Source organism: Pyrgilauda ruficollis, unplaced genomic scaffold (genome assembly GCF_017590135.1).
Source record: "Pyrgilauda ruficollis isolate IOZ18807 unplaced genomic scaffold, ASM1759013v1 scaffold8, whole genome shotgun sequence".
NCBI lineage: Eukaryota > Metazoa > Chordata > Aves > Passeriformes > Passeridae > Pyrgilauda > Pyrgilauda ruficollis.
This window is the reverse complement of record NW_024529932.1, coordinates 7,761,891-7,781,260: the sequence shown is the minus strand read 5'-3', so window position 1 is coordinate 7,781,260 and position 19,370 is coordinate 7,761,891. Positions and strand designations below refer to the sequence as shown.

General features: G+C 43.4%; 1 protein-coding gene across 1 annotated transcript; it reads right to left on the bottom strand.

Annotated features, from left to right (window-relative positions):
* Window positions 1–7,330: 7,330 nt before the first annotated feature.
* Window positions 7,331–9,140, bottom strand: SLN (sarcolipin). The gene is made up of 2 exons (XM_041487296.1): window positions 9,028–9,140; window positions 7,331–7,981 (listed from the first exon to the last, which is right to left on the bottom strand). Exon 2 carries the CDS (start codon window positions 7,874–7,876, stop codon window positions 7,781–7,783), a length of 96 nt encoding a protein of 31 aa, XP_041343230.1. The 5' UTR covers window positions 7,877–7,981; window positions 9,028–9,140; the 3' UTR covers window positions 7,331–7,780.
* Between the last annotated feature and the right edge of the window lie 10,230 nt (window positions 9,141–19,370).

Sequence of the window (19,370 nt, the reverse complement as noted above, 5' to 3'; positions counted from 1 at the left end):
TTAAACAACACAGTCTCTTGTGGACCTCCTTTTATTATGCAATCTCACTGTTCACTGCCACTCTCTTTCCATCTTTCACCCAGTTAAAGGGAGATCTCCCCTTTCTCTCCCATCACAGTTTGTGGTTTTTAAAACATAGTGATTGTCTGACTTTTACTGTTCCAAAATTATAATAAATACCAAGGGCAGGATTTCCCTTTGCAGAAGCCTTGTCAACTTTTTCACTTAGATTCACAGAACTGTAGAATTGCTTAGATTGGAAAAGGCCTTTAAAATCATCGGCTCCAACCATTAACCCGGCATTGCCAAGTCCACCACTAAACCATGTCCCCAAGTGCCACATCTACACATTTTTTAAATGCCAGCAGAGATGTTGATTCCACCACTTCCCCGGGAAGCCTGTTCCAATGCTTGACAACCCAAGGCAATTATGTGCTTTGAATTCTGTCTGGTTTTCTGTGGTTTGGTTTTTTTTGGAAATGGAGTTTCCTGGTCTGTAACTGCCCAGCTGTCCTCTGCAGTCCTCTTAAAAACTGATATTTCATCTACCACCTCTCGTTTCTCTGGTACCAGTCTGATGTGAGCAATAAGTTACACTCCACAGTAACTTGGCAGGCAATTTCATATCCAAGCTCCTTTAGAATCACCAGGTGAACATCATCTGGTCCCATTGATATATCACTGCTCATGCTACTGGCTTCTGGCCCATCAGTTGAGACCATTACTCATCACCTGCAGATGAAAGTTCTAGCATGGAAACTCTCCTAATCCCTTCTACAGTGAACACTGCTGCAGGTGATTAATATACCTTTCCTATACCAAACATTTTCTGAGCGCTCCTGCTCTGTATCTATCATCTGCAAACCCTGCAGTCTCCTGGCAGGTTGCCTGCTTCTGATGTATTTTATTTTTAGCTTTTAATGCATGTGCTGTGCTGTTAATCAACAGTTTTCTTGGCCTCCTTACAACCTTTTATTTAACTTCTCTGAGTTCTTTTCAGTTTTGCCAATGTAGATATATTATCTGTGTTTTGAGCAGTAGTATTTTATTCATAACTCCTCCCTGTGCTTTGCTGATTCTTCTTTCAGCCTTCCTAGTCCCATAAGGAAGTTTCCCTCCTGCACATTGTGGTCACTGTCACACCATCATTCTACAAAGGTAACACTTGATCCTGATCCTGTGTTCTGTTAATGGCTGCACGGCTTCTCCTTTTGTGATGTCTGACTGGCCAAGGAGAAATAATTTATGTTGCTAAAAAGTGTAGTGGGAATGAGAGACCTGTTTGACATTTTCCCACTTTGTGGAGGCGGTGTGAAGCTGGAGTTTTCTATGGCCACAGTGTTTTCTGCCTTACAGCCTCCCTGGTGTCTTATTCCGGTTGACACTTTAGTCCTAATTGCACTTTTCCTATTTTTGAAATGTCAGGCTGGAGGGTTATTATATATATTTTTTTAACAGTGAGTTTATTTTGATAAAGATTTCTTTAATGCATACTGCACCTTATTTACTGATATTGTCTTCGTTGTCTTTCTGATATTTGCATTAACACCATGTTCTACAGTCTTTTCCTATTTCTGACTAAATGGGCCTTTATTTGTTGAAATTTCTGATTGTTTTTTTTATTTTTCCCATCTGAATTTCATTGACTTTCACTCTGTTCTGTGTCAGGGAATGCAGTATGGTATGATTTAAATCTATAAGCTGAGCACTACACATTTGGATCTGGCTGTTTATGCAGACAAGCTTTCCCCAAGCCTGAAAGGGACTTTTCAGTAATTTCAGTGCTCAGCTGAATGCAGCCTCAGAAGAGAGAAGAGCCAAAACTCCCAACCAAGGCTGCAAAAAGGACTCTGGGAAAAGAGGTGTAAGTTCCCACTTATTAATCTGTTGACTCTGGGACAACAGGTATAAGTTCCCACTTATTAATCTCACAGGAGACTTTATTTAGCCTCATTGTGACGTGGAATTGACTGTATCTCATGAGACATTTTCAGTTTCACAGTTTTCTTGATACACAGGTAAAAATGCAGCTGAAGTGTCCAGAGGTATCATTAAGTAGGGAAGTATCCTAGACTGAAAAAAGAAAAAAAAAAAAAAATCAAGGCTTAGTGTTTCCAATGCTTTCTGTCTTCTGACTTCACTTAGATTTAAACCACTTTAAAAAATAGGCTAGGTTTAAAATTCTATTTTAAATAGAATAGAATAAAATTCTGTTTTAAATTGTAAAAACAAATCTGTTGCAAAAGAAGTCTATTAAACTCAGTTAATTGCTATTACTTATTTTGTTCCAAGCCAAATAGGTTTTAGAACCTAGCAATTTGAAAGCACAGTTTGAAATACAGGAATAGAGCATACTGTTTCTGAATAATAGCTTCATTAAAGTGTTAGTTAATACTGCTTATAGTGAAATTCTTTTATTGAAAATTGTGTTGAAGTGGAAGATCTAAAGCTACTTCTGGCATATCTCTTCCAGGTGATGCTAAAACAGAACCCTGTGGAGGGCAGATCACAACCAGAGAGACACAGGGGGCAGCTCCTTGTCTCATATAACCAGCCCCAGCTGCACTGGAGCACACTGGGGAGATAAATGGCTTGCAGCAAACCAAAGCAGATCCTGCCTAACATGGTAACAAGGCTCGGGACAATCCTGCTGGAACTGACAGTCACCAATGAAACTGTGCTGCAAGTATTAAAAAATTATGTTCCTGCTTTTAGCTATGCCAAGAGATGTCTGAGAGCAACAAGCTGAGCAGCAAAAGGGTTGAATACAGCAGGGAAAAGAAGTACATGCAAAACCCATCCTAGATTATTTATTGCTCAATGTATCCCGTAGTTTTGATTAAGGAATTGGGTCACTCCCACTAGATATTTTGGGTGATGCATCTGGGCCAGGCTGTCACAGTGATGTGCAAGCCCACACAAATGCCATGTGCATGTTAAAATATGCAGATTTCTATAAGCACAAGGGAGGATCTTCTCCAGGAGCTCTCCTCCCAAGGCACATATCCATAAGGGATTAAGTCCCTCCTGAGCAACTTAGATACCTGGATCACCATGAATATCCTGACCCCATCAATTTCATCTTCAGGTCACCTGAGCCACACTTGCTCCAGGCCTTCATACACGTGGCAGAGACAGCAGGGTGGAGCAGACATGAGCAGGGCAGGACATTATTCTGGTAGACTGTGTACACCTCTGGCCACGAGGCTGAGACAAACCCACAAAACTGCTTCCCAAGAGGTCAGAGTTGAAACACAAGGAAAACAGTAATTTGGAAGAGAGGCACAGCTCTGGCTGCTCATCTGGGTACACCAAAAGGCATAAATGCAAAGCCAAAAGATTAAAGCACATCCAGGCACATACGAAAACTTTCCTGGGCCCTGCCATACAAGCTGTAGAAGAAGGAAGCATGAATCTACATTTACCTAACAACTGCTGCCAAAACCAAATTATTACTCATCTCCTTCATCCACCCACTATAGCCAAGAACTGGAAAGTACAAGTGGAACACAGCACACACAGTGGGACAAGATGACCACCTCTGTTCCTTCCATATATGAATTTATGCTTCTTTGCACTCCCTCACAGATCAGCCCAGTGTGAGTAGAGATTGGCATTAGCTGATAAGCATAGCAGAGCCTGCTTGAAAACGCTGTCATCTCTCTGCAGAAGCTGCCAGCTGAACTGTTAAGCTGGGAGGTCAGGGCTGATTGGCTTGAGCAGCAGCTGTATGTGGCCCTGAGAAACGTGCCAAAGGCTTTTCCAGCTCAGACCCGTTAATCTGTGGGTAAACCCAGCACACAGGGGGCAAACCAGCTCAGCTGTGCAGGTGAAGAGTGATTTAGGAGCCCCCGCAATGGCAGCCCAGCGAGTCAGCACCTGTCAGTCTTCTTGATCCCTTCTAGCTCACTGCACCAGCAAAATATAGATTATGATTGTGCCAAGTTCTTCTTGAATTGCAAGGGCATCTATTGCCTCTGGCACGCTTCCAAATGCAGTTGTATAAATAGAACTGAGCTGGACTTGCTACATAGCGAGGAAGTTATTTATGCTTCAAGTTTTTTTTGGCATGACCCAGAGAAAGATTCTGTGCATACACAGGAACGCTGCCTTGATAAGGCTGAGAACCCTGGGTTTTGAGTTTTCTTTTTCCTTTTCTTTGTCATCTGCTGAACACATATGCAGCACTTACACATTTCATGTTATATATTTCCATTGCTGAACACAGAGCTCACACAGTGTGCCATTTTTTTCCCCACGGAAAACTGAATTTTGAGTAAATCTTTGAAACTAAAAAAATGTCACTAAGAAAATGTTTGTAATCAATCCACTTAGGAAGCAGCACATGCAGATACTTGATGTCAGCCACTTCTGTTTCCCCTACTCACCTCTCTCTCATTGCATGACAATTTCCTACCTTGTGGCTTGGAAGAAGCACATCATGAGAGTGATTGGTTATGTCACATGGGACAGAGAGCCTGCCTGGCCTGGAGCCTGGGCAATAAAGGAGGAGGGGGCACAGGTCACACAAGCCTACAGCAGCTTTGACACTTTACCCAGGGAGGCTGCAGGGGCTAGAGCAGCTATTTACACTGAAGTATTGTTTTAATGAAAAATTTGCCTAAAATAATTTGACTGATAAACTAAAGACAAATCACTGTTAGCCCAGTAGTCCTTTGTTGTTCTCCATCTCCTTTATACTGAAAAAGGATGGAAAATCATGACAACATGCATCTCCACAAAGCCATCTCTCATCCAGGGACTCTTTGGTGAGGAACAAGGCAACGGAGAGAGTTTGAGCCTTAAGGGTCACACCAAACACCTGCATTAAGGTCCCTCAAACTAGGAAATTTTGTATTTACATATCTGTATTTGGCTGAAGTTCTTTGACATTAATGTGCCTGTATACCTACAAAATGCTGGCTCTTCACAGCATCTGGCACTAAATGTTGAATTGTCTTTTTCCTCAGTTTCAGGCAAGTGACATAGGCAAATAATTTATCTCATTCAAAATCTGCTTGAAAACTAGAAGTGCCTGAGAAGACAACCATTTAGGCTGGTATTCTCATTTTTAGGAACTTGTTCAAGGTGATTTACCTTAATCATATTGTCAAAATCAGATGCATGTCAATTCTGAAAAAGATTGGTGACTAAAAGTTGTGGATGGCCCAAACTCTCCAGAATATTTTCTTATCATCTTTCAGCACAAATACTTGCTGGGTGGAGAATGGATTGACAGCATCCCTGAGGAGAAGGACTTGGAGGCATCAGATAATGAGAAGTGAACATGACCCAGCCATGAGCACTCACATCCCAGAGAGCCAAACGTGTCCTGGGCTGCATCCAGTGGTGGGCAGCAGGGCCAGGGAGGGGATTCTGCCCCTCTGCTCTGCTCAGACCCCACCTGCAGGGCTGCTTCAGCTCTGGGGTCCCAGCACAGGGAGGACAGGGACCTGCTGGAGAAAGTCGAGAGGAGGCCACAAAGACAATCAGCAGCCTGGAGCACCTCTCCTATGAAGACCAGCTGAGAGAGCTGTTCAGCCTGGAGAAGAGAAGGCTTTGGGAACACGTTCTACAACCTTCCAGTAGCTAAAGGGGTCTGTAGGAGAGCTGGAGAGGAACATTCTACAAGGGCATGTAGTGATAGGACAAGGGGAATGGATCTAAAGTGAAAGAGTAGTCTAGTGGAAGGCGTCCCTGCCCTTGGCAGGGGAAGTTGGAGCTAGATGAACTTTCAGGTCCCTTGCAAACCAAGCCATTCTGTGATTCTTCCTATCTGAAAACTGCTAGGCTCACTTTGAACTGTTTCTGAACCACTGCTGGTTCAGACAGTGAAGACCACACCTCTGGTTTTTCCATTGCTACACTGAGATGAGCCCAAAAATGTCAATTCACTCATGGTATTGCTCTCTTCTGGGGACCCAGGGAGGCTGCAGGGGCTAGAGCAGCTATTTACACTGAAGTAATGTCAATTCACTCATGATATTGCTCTCTTCTGGGAGTTACTGCCAGTGAAAGATTCTCATCTTTCATACTGAATTATCAAGTATTCACGGTATTTAAAAATAGATTTTCCATGTCCTTCTCTACCCACTGCTTGCATGTCTCAGCCAAGCTTATGAACACAAACAGACCATGTGCAATACTGATAAAAGAGCAGCATCTGGTGCAAGGTGGGCTGCAGAGAAAGGCTGTGTCCATTGCTGAGAGAAGTTCATTTCAATGTCTCAGCACTTTTTTTCAGAAAATTTGCCATCCCCAGAAGTTCTGGAAGCAAGTTTGCTCCTTTACAGCCAAGAATAAACAAGAGGTGACTTTTTAGCATTGCACTGCAGTGGAGATTCCTTGACTGGGAGAATGAGAGGCACAAACTTCAAAACTGCAAACCCAGATGGACAGTACTAATGACACAGAGCAAGGGCTCATTTATTAGCAGACTCTAAGCAACACAAACCCTTAATAAGCAGTGCTAACAGAATATTTGTTCTTTCCCTGAAACCCAGGCCCAAATCCCTCTTGTGAGGGCCAGCTCTGCCTCACCATCAAAAACCTGGGCAGCCCAGCACAGCCCTGCAATGCTGCCTGCTCCTTCCAGGCTCCTGGAAGGGAAAGAGACGTGTATGAGCAGCACGGCACATACTTAACTGCCTTCCTGCAGGAAGCTGTACTTTGTGGAAGATGCTGATTCTCTGAAGCCATTAAAATGACAGATGGGGAATTCCTAGGAGGAGTTTGATTACTGATTTCACAAGCCCAGGAACTGTGGGCTCTTCAAGCTGGCTCAAGATGTTTTAGCAGGCGACGACACCATCACAGCAACCCAGACACAGTCACGCCTCAGCCTCCTGAGGCTGGCCACGGCTGAGCCGTGGCACCTGGCACGCCGCACTGGACCCAGAGGGAATTCTGCTCTGGGCAAGGCTCATGGCTGGGCTGGGCTGCCAGCCGGAACCTACGCCTGCTCATCCCTCCAGGCACTGCTCCAAAAATAGCTTGGGCCAAAATAGGACTGTGGGAATCCCTGCCCGAAATTGAGCTTCAGAAAACACAATTATTGACAATGTCCCAGTGGGACAAATGCTCTTTTTGAAGTCCGTGTCCACAGGCACCAAGTGTGTAAGTCTTTCTGGACAGAAAAATCACCCAAACAGGTCATATATGTGGTTACATATCTGTTATGCTGCAGAGTTTCCATCCTACAGCACTTTTTTAAAAATACAAATTGAAATGTAAGTAGGAGGAGCAAGCAAACCACCACACTTTCATATCACACTGTACCACAGCTATTATCGGATCAGGTCAGGAGAGGGATAAGGAATGCTCCAAAAAATGGTTTTACGTGCTCTTTATTTAAACAAAATGTGCAAGTGGAAGCAGAGTTTTCACATTCCTTTTTGCTAAGCAAGTTCATGCCTTTTACATTGGATAATACAAGTTATTACATTACACACTGCTGTTTTACACCCTCCAGAACCCAACCCTGCTGCCAAACAAGCCAGCATGGTGGGCTGGGAGTACAGCACTCACAGAAACTACCAGAGGAGACAGCCACACCAAGCTGTTCCTAAGCATCTTACACTTTACAGCTGCAGACTGAAAGAATTACACTGTCACAGACCCATTACAAACATTAGCACAGGCAACAGATAGGAGAGAGTAAAAAATAAAGGTTCACAACATGCTCAATTGACTGAAAGCTAATTGCTGTGGCATGCTGTGGGTGCTGCAGATCTCTGTGGAGGCACACACTGAAATCACCTCCAAAGTTTCTGAGAGTCTTTCAATCCTGATAAGACTTTACAAGGAGCCACATGAGGATCACAGTAATCAGGACAACCATGAAGTTGAGGCAAATTTCTCGTGTGGAACGTTCCATTTTTTGGGAGCAATGAGGAGAGAGCAGAGGCCAGCAGGCAGAGCAAAGGGAAAACTCTGGTGACTTGCTCCAATGTGCCCTTGAGCTCAACCTTCAGGTCACAGGCTGTTAAAAAAAATAAAAAATAAAAATATGTAAAGGACAGATGCATGAAGGTAGCAAATTCCATAGAGTTTTTTTTGTCAGTCTTAAATAAATGTTGTTTCTGTGGCCAGGAGTCAGTAAGCACTGGGGTGCTAAGAAGTAAAAGCCATCTTTGGCAGCTTATCACCTTCTTTGATTTCCAGCAAGGACGTTCCCAGTGTCTCCCCAAAATATAGAACACAGGGGCGAGCAGACTGTGGAAATCAATGCTGCTTGCTGCAAGTATTTTCAAATAAATAATGCCCAAGACCCATTTCAACAAGTATACATTGTAAATAGACTACTGTTAAGAGTTTTTAAATTCCTATATTTGTAGGTGTATTGCTTTTTAAAAATTAAGTGCAAACTATTATTTTGTAGAGAAAGATTAATAAATGTGAATTATTTATTACTACTAAAAGTACAAGGAGAACCTAAGGTTAGACATTTTAATTGCTGAAGACCTTCACATATTTTGTGAGTCATTTCCACAGATGAAATAGTATTTTCTCAATAAAGTTCTGCCTTTCCTGAAATTTCAAGAAAAAATTGAATTGAAAAATGCTAAAAATCTCATATTTCAAAAATCCCATTTGAGTTGTACTCATAAACTTTTCTGTTGGTTATTGCTTTTGTTTACTTTATGACAGCAATTTTTGAATTCTATATGATTTTGGAGCGCATGCAGAGAAAAGAGAATACTTTATCACAAATATCATGCACTAATCTCTGCACACCATGTAAATAAAATAAGAACACTTAAACAAATGAAACATTAAATCTAGACAAAGAATTTCAACTACACAACCAGATTAGGCTGTAACATCTCCGGTGCAAATGAGAAGCCTTGGGACCATACCAGCATGAAGACAGAGAGTTTCAATTTGAAATACTTTAGTTCGCAGATTAAATATTAAAAGCCTAGTGCCTGCAGTTAACAAATTCCTACATTTTCAAGTTGTTTTGCTAGCCTTCTATGCCCTTGCACATGAGAAAATCTGACCTAATATGTAAGCCAGTTCTTTTACCTTGAGGAGGTAGATGGAGCCCAGTGGTTCTGCCTCTGGACTTTGGGTCACTGCAGATAATTTTTCCCTCCAAGCTTCTGCCTATCTCCCACTCGGTCTGGATGCCCTGTCCCTGAGTGGGAACTAAAGTAGGCTGAGGGTGGAGACCAACAAGTGCATTGGCAATCCAGGTGCTGACATCACCCCCCCCAAATATTTTTAAAGGGCTAAGCTGGGCTGCAAATTTGGTTAAGGCTGTTTGTGCAGTGGGCTCTGTGGGTAGATTTGCTTCTTTTGCCATGGTGCTGTACTGACAGCAGACCTGTGTGCATCCCTTGGGACTCAATTGGAACTGATAGACAATTTCATACAATCATAGAATGGTTTTGGTTAGAAGGAATATTAAAAATTATCTAGTTCCAACTCCTCTGCTGTGAACAGGGATGCCTTCTACTAGACCAGGTTGCTCAGACCCCCATCCAACCTGCCCTTGAATACTTCTGGGTACTGGGGCACTGGAACAGGGCAACCTGTTCCAGTGTTCCACCACCCTCACAGTGAAGAATTTCTTTCTAATACCTAATCTAAACCTACTCTTTGAGCTGGAAGACATTCCCTCATGTTCTGTAACTACATTCTTTCCTTTGGCCTGTTGGTGTCTTCCCCAGTGTGGAGAAAGGGAAAGAAAGCCACTTGAAGAGTTCTGTGTGCAGAGCTAAGGATCTCAAGACCATTTCCAGGATACAGAGCCTGTCTACATATCTACCTTTTTGAGTAGTACAGTACAGCTGTTGCTATTCCACATACCTATAGTCTGCACAGCTTCTTGAGTTCATATGCATTTAGAAGAGAGTGAATATTAGCAAAATATACTTTTCATTTCAATACAAATAACTGAAACTTGATAATTTCCTGGATAGAAAAGTTTGGGACTAGTTTGTACTGAAAAGTAAAAAACATTTTTTTAAAGAACTGTTAACACTCTTACATGCTCTTCCCCCACTGAATTTCAGTGTTGGTGTGAATGTTTCACCTATCTGAGCATACAGAGAAGTATTTCTGCCACCATGCAGTGTTTCACTTCAGAAAGACGCTGATCCATGGCCTAGAGAGCTGTAACCCCCCCATTATCCTTATCTTTGCTCAAGGCACTGCTAGAAGTTGCTGTAAACATGAACAAGAAGAAGTGGCTATTTGCTCCCTTTGAATTGACACAGCAGAGCGAGTTGGAATGGACTGGGAGCAGACTGTACCATGGGTTTTCCCCTACTTGGAAAATACAAATATTTTCACTGAAGTCAGAGGGTCACTTCTGCAATACAGTACTGTCAGAGGAGTGGGGGGATCCTGCTCAGGTTTAAAAGTGTGTAAGGCTGGCCACAACACTGACCTTATTCTCACTGCCAAACACCGTGTGATACACAGCATGCAGATAATTTATTGGTTCTGATGCCTTTTGTATATTTATATTCAGGCATGCTGGGACGTATTTTAGCTCAGAGTATCCAAGCTTGTTTGTCACCATCCTCCTCCCCGAGCTCCCAGGTTTCTCCCTCTGCACCATCGCTGGCACTCACATCATGGGACGATGGCCTGGCCAGCTGGCTGGAAACCTACCCAGTGGAAAACACAACAAAACAAATAGCTGTGGGTAACCAGGGAGGTGGAGGGGAGTGTTGCTTGGGTTTTGCTGGATGATCTCCCTAAATAGTCTTCCCACGGGATCAGTGGAGTTGGGAGGGGGATCAGAACTGTGGAAGATTTCCTTTTCATTGGTTTGACTGCCTTGCCACTGCCCTCCTACACAACCAGGCAGCACGTTCAAAAAAGCCAGTGTGCTGCGTGGGAGCCTTGTGCTAAAGTACACAGATCAAACAGCAAAGGCTTTAACCCTTGCCTCATTCAGGAGTTACATGCCTAAGTAGGTTTGCAGGGTCCTGTTACGATTCTTGCTCTGCTGAGCCATCCTTTTAGGGAAGACTCGGGCAAACATCCCACACTTACAGGGATTTGGGAAATCCAGGTTGAAAATGCTCCTTTTAGCCAGAGGGAAGAAAGATTATTACTACCATGAGCCTACTGTAGACTATTTCCTCCCTTGGGATGTTCTGAAGCAGAAATCTGTGGATTTCTCATGCTATTTCACCTTGAATCACATAAATCTTCACCAGAGAAAAGGTGAAACATTTGAATGCCATTCACCCTAATTACTGAATGTTACACAGCACTGCCCAAATATTCCCCTTGGGCTATGGAAACCTTGGGATTTATTTTACTCTCTGCTAACAAAAAACTCAGAAGTGTATTTTTAAACCTAGAACCCGTCAGCTCTGGTCCCCATGCTCAGGTACCCTGTGCTTCCACACTGACAGAGAGCTTCTTCTCCTCTGTCCCAGTTCACCTCCTTCTTCTTTAATGTCCTGCATGACAGCTAGAAAAATCTCCCTTCTTCAAAGCAGGGAAACAGCGCTGTAAATGTCATTAATCACAATACGCACAATAAACACTCTAACTCACCTCTACAGGCATAGAGGTTTCTCTCATTTTTTGTGCTGAGGATCTTGCAGTAGACCATGGGTGAGCATATAGGATCACAATTATTCATTGCTGAACCAGAACAAAGTTCATCTAACCCAACACACTGACTGGTAGCTGAGGGAAGTGTATAGAAGCACAGGAAATATAACATGATATTTGCCTAAATATGCTCAAACATCTGGGATTCAGTCTACTGGGATTGCTAGATAGAGACTACAAACAGGCTCCCTCTTGCTCATTCCATGACTAATTCTAGATCAGGCCACTTGTTAATAGTTGAGCTTTACCTATATATTACATATATACACACAGACACACACACAGACTTGTGAAAAAAAATGGGGCTTAGCACTGAGCAGGAGGTCCAATAAACACCCCTGAGCTGTGGAATTTTCCCCGGATGCTAACTGTGAATCCAACCAGTGTCTGAACATCTGACTTCAACTGACCACAGGTTAGAGTCTGTGATTGCCAGAGGCTGAAACTTCTGCCCCCTCCACCAACTTCCCCCCACAAAAAAACCCCACTTATTCCTGCTCTTTATGAAAAAGCATAAAGACCTTAAAGGCTGTTTCTTTAGAAAGCTGGTCTATTTATCCAAGTGATTTAGTACTGATTAGGAAAGCAGAAAGGAGAGAAAGAGAATGAAAATGTGATTTTACTTGAAATGCTAATCCAGAGATTTAGATACAGTGTTGAATTTTTTTCTCATTGTCACTTTTTCTCCTTTTTCTGACAGATCTGGATGTTCTCAGCTTTCATGGGGCCATGCCAAAACTCCATTTTCATGCCTCGCATACTCAAACTTATGGCTCCAGTCTATATTTAAAGTTGCTGTGACTATCTCACGTTCTTCCCAGCCTACTAATCAAGTACCATATAATCTTTCAAAGCCATTCTTACACAGTTAGAGGATATTGTCCTCATTTTTGCTCTTGGCACTACCTTTCTTACCAAATGCAGAATATGTATGTATAAGTATGGACTGTGAATCACACAGGTGTTTACAATTGTTGCCATCATAGTTCCTCATTCTCTGTCAGAGCTCATTTCTTTTTGTAATATTTTCTTCTTACAACATTTTTATTAGGTTTTGGATGTTGTTTCACTAATTTTAGACTTCAGAAGATACTCCTTTTATTTCTCTACAATGTTTTCAACTGGACGAATGTTACAATACTGTGAGACAAACTACAACCCTCTGTGGCAATGTACTTAGGCCAATAAAAGACCATGTGCAACCCTGAACACAGAGGGGAAAGAAGAAAACTTGAAATTACTTCTAAAGCACCAGAAATGAGAGGTAAGATAAGAAGGATTAAGGAAAGGAGGCCTTAATTCTAAACTTTTATACGGCTTAAACTTTTATATGGCTGTCTCAAAAAAAATTAAATGTCAGGTCATGAGTGAAGAAAACATCAACTCCCGTTCAACAGCGGTGACCCAGTCACTCCAGGGACAATCAAGCACTGAATAGCATTAAATTAAGGGAGGAGAGGAGATTAAATATCACAGATGGAATTATGCAAAAGTGCTGTTGAAAGTTAGACAAAAATAGGTGTATTTTACATCTTGGCTCCCATATTCTTGCATCTTACTTGTTCTGAATGGAGTGGAATTCTGGGACACAGCCTTCGCCTTTCACAGTGCTTTACAGAAAACCATTAAAAGACAACTGCTCCCCATGATGCTAAATGTCAGACCTTGAAGTTAATGAGTTTCTCCAGGAAGATAACTAAAGGCTAGTAGGGAATTCATGGCTATGCACTGTGATGTGTTATTGCTGCACTTGCTTGTCCAGGCAGTACTGGTGGAAGCTACGGAGAGGGGTTTGAGCTTAAATGCTTGTAAAGCTAATTTCAGCAATCAGGATTAAGGTCACAGACATGCAGATTACTGAGGCCACACTCTTCCATACCACCTTAAAATGTGCTGCCAGACAGAGCTGCAGTTTGGGCAGACAGAGTAGGCAGGAGCATGTTAAATTCCTGGGAATATGAGCCCCTGCATTGGCAACATCCTCAGAAGCACAGTAGTTGTGACCTTTGCCACATCTGTCTTCTGATGAATGCCATTTATGAGGTTTATGCTTGAACCAGCAGACTTCTGTCCACAAGCATAAGGTGTTAGCAGAACAGACCAGAAATCTAGTCAGCATTAGTACAAAGAAAAAACCATCTGCAGACTAGTAAGGAAATACATGAGAGGGATTGATGGCAGAAGATGCAGTGGAAGAAGAGCACATTCAAATCAGAAACTAAATCAATCTCTTTAAATTTCTGAGTGGTGCAGAAAATTTCTGCAGGTGGTGGAAGAGAGACTGGTGCAACAGGGTCGAGGGCCCAGGCAGAGAAGTGCAGATTTCTGTGCTCAGGCCATGGTGTTCAGTGTTTTTGCATCAAGAATTATTGATGCCCTTGTAGTTATCAACATGTCACAAGTCTCTTGCAAAGGGTTCAGCTATCCTGGAACAGGTATAGGCACAGAGCAACAAGGGTGGCTGTGAACCTGCAAGCTGTTGGTTGCATCCTGGTAAACAGGCATATAAGCAAAGACAGGGTGCTTTTCCCTGGAAAAAAAAGGGGCAGCTTTGTAAGTAACTGTAAAGTAACTTCTGAGTAAGAGTTTGGCCACAAGTTTCCACTGATGTCAGTCTGGTTCTCCCCTTACTCTAGCACAGAGGGAGGCATCTGTGCACTTACAGCCTGGTTTGATCTCTTCCATGGAAAGAAGTGAGTCTTCAATAAAATATGTCCTGGCACTGTGAAGAAATACAATTTTTATCTCTGTGAACAACAATATCAGCACTACTGGTATGTGACAAGCTTTCAGCTTAACCCATACAGCTGTTGTGCGAGCTCTCACACCTCTGAAGTCACTTACAAGGCAGCCTGTAACCCCGCCCTGAGCAGGAGCTTTGCCTTTAGTTGCCAAGTAGCCACCAGCTGTTGTGCCAACACACCCTGGTACTTCCAGCCAGCAGTGTCTGTGTGGGTTTGCAGGGCTGTGGGCTGATGAACCTGCCTCTGAAGGCTCCCAGCCCAGCTCTGCTGGAGCCTGCAAACCACAGGGCTGCCCTTAGCCCGCTGTGCTGCACGGTCCCCCTGCCTCTGTCACGTTTACCACGGACCAGCAAACACGGATGTCATGGAGCACGTGCTGCCTTTCAAGAGAGCAGCACTATTTCTCCTCAGACAGACAACATCCTGCCCAAACCCTCATGACAAAGCTGTGGCAGCCACAGGGGAGTGTTAAACACTCCTGGCTGGCTGTAAGAATACAGAGGGAGTGTGCTCCAGAGGGGTGATGGGAGCTGTCCTGAAGGATTGGCAGTGCTGAAGGAGAATGTGGCAGGGGAGCAGCCTGTGCGTGCAAAATCCGAAAGGAGTGGAGGGCACCACTTTCTGTGCACCCAGGAAGCAAATCCTTTGACAGCCCCACTTGAGTTCAACAGACAGTCCCACGCAAATCTAACAAAGGAGAAGTCTGACTAAACCTTGGCCAAACTTGGTTCTCAAATACCACTCCAAGAAGCAAGAAATTCTGGGTATGCCCTACTTGTTTGTGCAAGCTTTCATTCCCTCCCATTCTCACTACTTCACAAACACCAACAGCAAACTCTTTGACAAAATAATGCACTTGGTTCAATGAACAAAAAAACCAAACTCAACCAAAAAACACCATGGTAGGACGTCACCCTCAGCCAGGAGATCATCAGGAAGTAACTACCAGCAGCAGGTTGGTATTTTATATAGTCCAGCATCCACAGTAAGAGGACAGAGATCCCACTCCTGGGAAGATGGAAAGGAACTGTCCTTCCCTAGGGACACTCAGAGAAACGTGAACAGAACCAGCAAGCTGAAGGCTAGCCTGGAACCTGTCTGGGGCAGGGGGGAAATGAAAAAAGAAAACCAAACCAAACCCCAAATAAACAAAGAAACCACCCCAAAAAAAACCCCCAAACCCCACCAAGAAAAACAGCTAGAAAGCAACTGCCATACTCCTGGAGTTATGGATCTCAGAGGTACATAGCAAGCCACACACTTTCATCCAGAAATCAAGAAAAAGAAGTGTAGGGGTACACAAAAGAGAATGTGTGGGGTGAGCTCTGGGTCCAGCTCAGGAGAGATGAAACCACATTAATCTGGTAGAGAGGAAACCACATTAATCTGGGTATCTGTATTAGAAGCAGGAATATTGTTGATTTTAAACAACAATAAAAGCTTATCTCTATAAATGCTTCACAGCATGAACCCTGGTAAAGCACAGTTTAGCACTCACTATCATTTAGATACAGGGTTTTACAGTAGTCTGAGTTTGTGGATGCTGTAGGCAAGAGCCCTCAGACAATGCTTGGATCAGGGGGAAGCAAACAGACCTGGAAGCCCTAATACTTCTGCAAGATTTAGGTGTCCTCTACAAATATGAACATATATGATGAATAGATTAACTGCCACTAAACAGGACCTAAAACATCTCTTCTGGCCCACCACTACCTCAAACACACCTTGCAGAGATGTTGACACTCAAATTTCAGTACTATCCATTGAGGCAAATCCAAAGCCAGTGTTATTTAGCAAGAAAAGCTCATGAAGGATCTCATCCTTCTCTCACTGAATTCCAGAGGAGTCTTGTTATGGGTTTTAGCAGAGGCTGAGCAGAACCCAAAGCATTGAGTTGCATTGCTTTGTGCTCATCAGGAAAAACAGAGCTAAAAAGGGCTGGATTGACTTGGTGGAGGGGAAGGCAGGAGCAGATCCTCTCTCAGCACGGATTCACCCTTCACTTTTGAGATGTTTATACACAAAGCCAAAGACAGTCAAGAGGTCTCTAATGACTTTCTAATCACAGCAGTCATTTACCCTGTGTGAGTGGGACGAAATCTAATATAAAGCTTGACTCAAGACAATGCAGACCAGAGTTTTGTAACAACTAATGAAAATAAATTGTTATTCTTTCTCAGAGCAATGTACTTTTATGGAATTTTATGGAATGATTGAGAAGTAAAACCCACCTACTCTCAAGAATTCAGTAACTCTTTCTTTCTCCAGGACCCAGACAATTGCTCTAGGCTATGAAATGCACCTGAAAGTACTTTTGAGATTTAAATCCTTGTCAGGATTTAATCCAGAAAAAAAGTTTAAACAGCCAAATTAGTGGAACAGTCCAAAACAGCACCCTCAGCCTGGGCCCTGCCAGTGCTTCTTCTTTCCTTTTACTTAGTCAAAATCTACATCTATTATAATTGCCCTCCCAGTCTGTTTTGATGGTTATATGTTCTGGGTCTTGGAAAGACAAGTGCAAAGAGTGAACAGTAACTTTTAACAGGACTACTACAGGACTACTAACAGGACTACAGTAATGTATTGGGAGCAAAGTCTTTTAACACTAGATAGCTGTGTCACTAAGGTCAAGCTTCCTCCATTGTTTGAGATAAATGTTCTTTGCCCTCTTTTTGTTTTAGTAATCACAGTTTGTGCATCACTGATGAATAGTTAAACCCGCCTTTTGCTTTCTGCAAAATCAATTCACGTATCTCTGGGTGAGCAGATGGAGGCTTCGTTACCTGAGGGTGTACAACTGCAGAGAGGAGCAAGTGAGCAGCACACAAACACCCATTCTTACACCCACAGACTTCAGCGTTATGTGGCTAAGAGGCAAATAGGAGATCCCCTCTCTGCTCAGCTCTCCTACCTTTCCTTCTCTTCCCCTATTAATACATTATCTTTCATTCCCTGCCCTGGAATAGGAAACTACTTGTTTTGGCCTCTTAGGGCTTGGTTAGGCACCTGCTAATAGCAAACCTGTGCACTACCAAACCAGCTGTCAGCATGACTCTCTTGGGATCAGGTCATGGACATAATCCTGCAGCAGTGAAGCTGACCTGCCAGTGTGCACTCAGTGTTTATGGCAGCTGGAGCAGGGCACCCCACCTTCCCTTCACCTTTGGGTGTGCTCCTCAGTGCACAGTGCAAACACTTCATAGATGGTTACAAGATGCTCTGCTTAAAAGTGTTGTGTTGAAAGCATTGGCTGAATGCACCTCTGGCACCTGCCCCTCCGAAGTATCTTCCAATTCATCTTTATTGGAAGGTGTGTTATCTGCCATCTTCCAGACCTTTCTGCATCACAGGAGACACTTTCCAGGTAGGTAGTCTGGCTAAATTGTGGACAATAATTAATTCTTACCCACTGCAGAACACGATCCAAGGTTGCAGAGAGGTGGGGGTCAGTCTCTTCTTCCAGGTAATAAGCAACAGAACAAGAAAAAATGGCCTCAAGTTGCACTGGGGAGGTTTAGATTTCATTAGGAAAAATTTCTTCACCGAAAGAATTACCAAGCATTGGAACAGGCTGCCCAGGAAAGTGGTGGAGTTGTCATCCCTGGAGGTGTTAAAAAATGTGTAGATATTTCAGCAGGGGTTGGAGTGACATGGTTTAGTGGTGAGCACAGCAGTGCTGCGTTAACAGTTGCACTGAGTGACCTTAGAGGTCTTTTCCAACCTAAATGATTCTATGATTGTAACTCTTCCCTGGAAGAGAGAGTCAGGGGTGCAAGTCAGTGCACTCTTTGGCTTGATTTGGTAATATTAACAAGATCAGTACTTTGCCCATAGGACCTAAGAAACCATCTGACACCTAATAGACTGCTCAGGCTGGATGACATGACACTGACCTGTGTCAACCCTGGGTAATGGAAATATCTCTTAATCCAGCAGGAACAGCAAGGGAACCACACTCTGATCCTCTGCAGAGCTCCTGTGGGGCTTGTTATGCTTTTGGAGAGAAGCAGAAATCTGTGCCAGGTCAGTCAAGAAACTTGTTATTCCAGGAAACATTAGAGGAATGTTGCTTCATTAGCTTGAGCTAAAGTTCAGTTTTTCCACCCCGACACACTGATAAGGGTTGAAGTTGTTGATGATTACCTGGGTAATAAGGCCACGAGAACCTTGCTAGCCTGTGTTGTTTTCTACGTGCAATCCTCATCGTAATAAGAAGTTATTGGTTTTGTGCCAATTATTTTCTGAGGTTTGCCAGCACGTGGCTTGGGTATGACCAGCTTGAGAGAACAGAAGGTTCTGAGGAAATGTCAGCCAAGGAGTAATGGAGGAGTGTGTGAGGTATACAGGGGGGGGCAGGATGCAGGGGGTACCCTGAGCCAAGGAGCCTGCCTGCTCCCCACCCCCAAGGCATAACTGCGTGCCTTTGCCTGCTTACTGCCCCCCAAGCCATTTGACTTGGAAGAAAAGCAAAGTCTGGCCCTGTAAGTGCTCTCAAGAAACACAGTCTACTAAACTTGGTTGGAGGGAAAAGTGGCCAAGCAGAGCCCCATTGAAATTTGGGGAAACTGGTAAAAGACAAGTCACAATGACTTAGAAAATGGTGTCAGGCCCCAAGTGCTTACAGTGAGTTTGGCAGGACTCAGAGACCATGTCCAGTTAGAACAGGGCTGAACACAACTGGAGACAGATGTAGGGCACAGAGCTTTCTGCATCCAGCTACAAATACTTTTAGCATGATTGACCCCACCATCAGTTTTCACTTGGTCAGCAGTGGTACCCAGAATGGGACTTACTGTGATTAATCACCAAGGCTGGTGTTTCTGGCTTTACTGCACTAACCAGGCATAGCAGAGCTGGTTTAGAAATGTCAGGGAAATACATCTCATTTTGGGCAGAAAACTGCAAATAAAAACATGACTGTATAAATTACTGGGTTTTGCCAACTAACCTTAAAATCCCTTCTTCATCTGCAATTCAGACAATTACAGTTTTAAAAATGCAGTAGGCAAGAGCACAAAATTCCCATCCCAGTTTCATTAATAA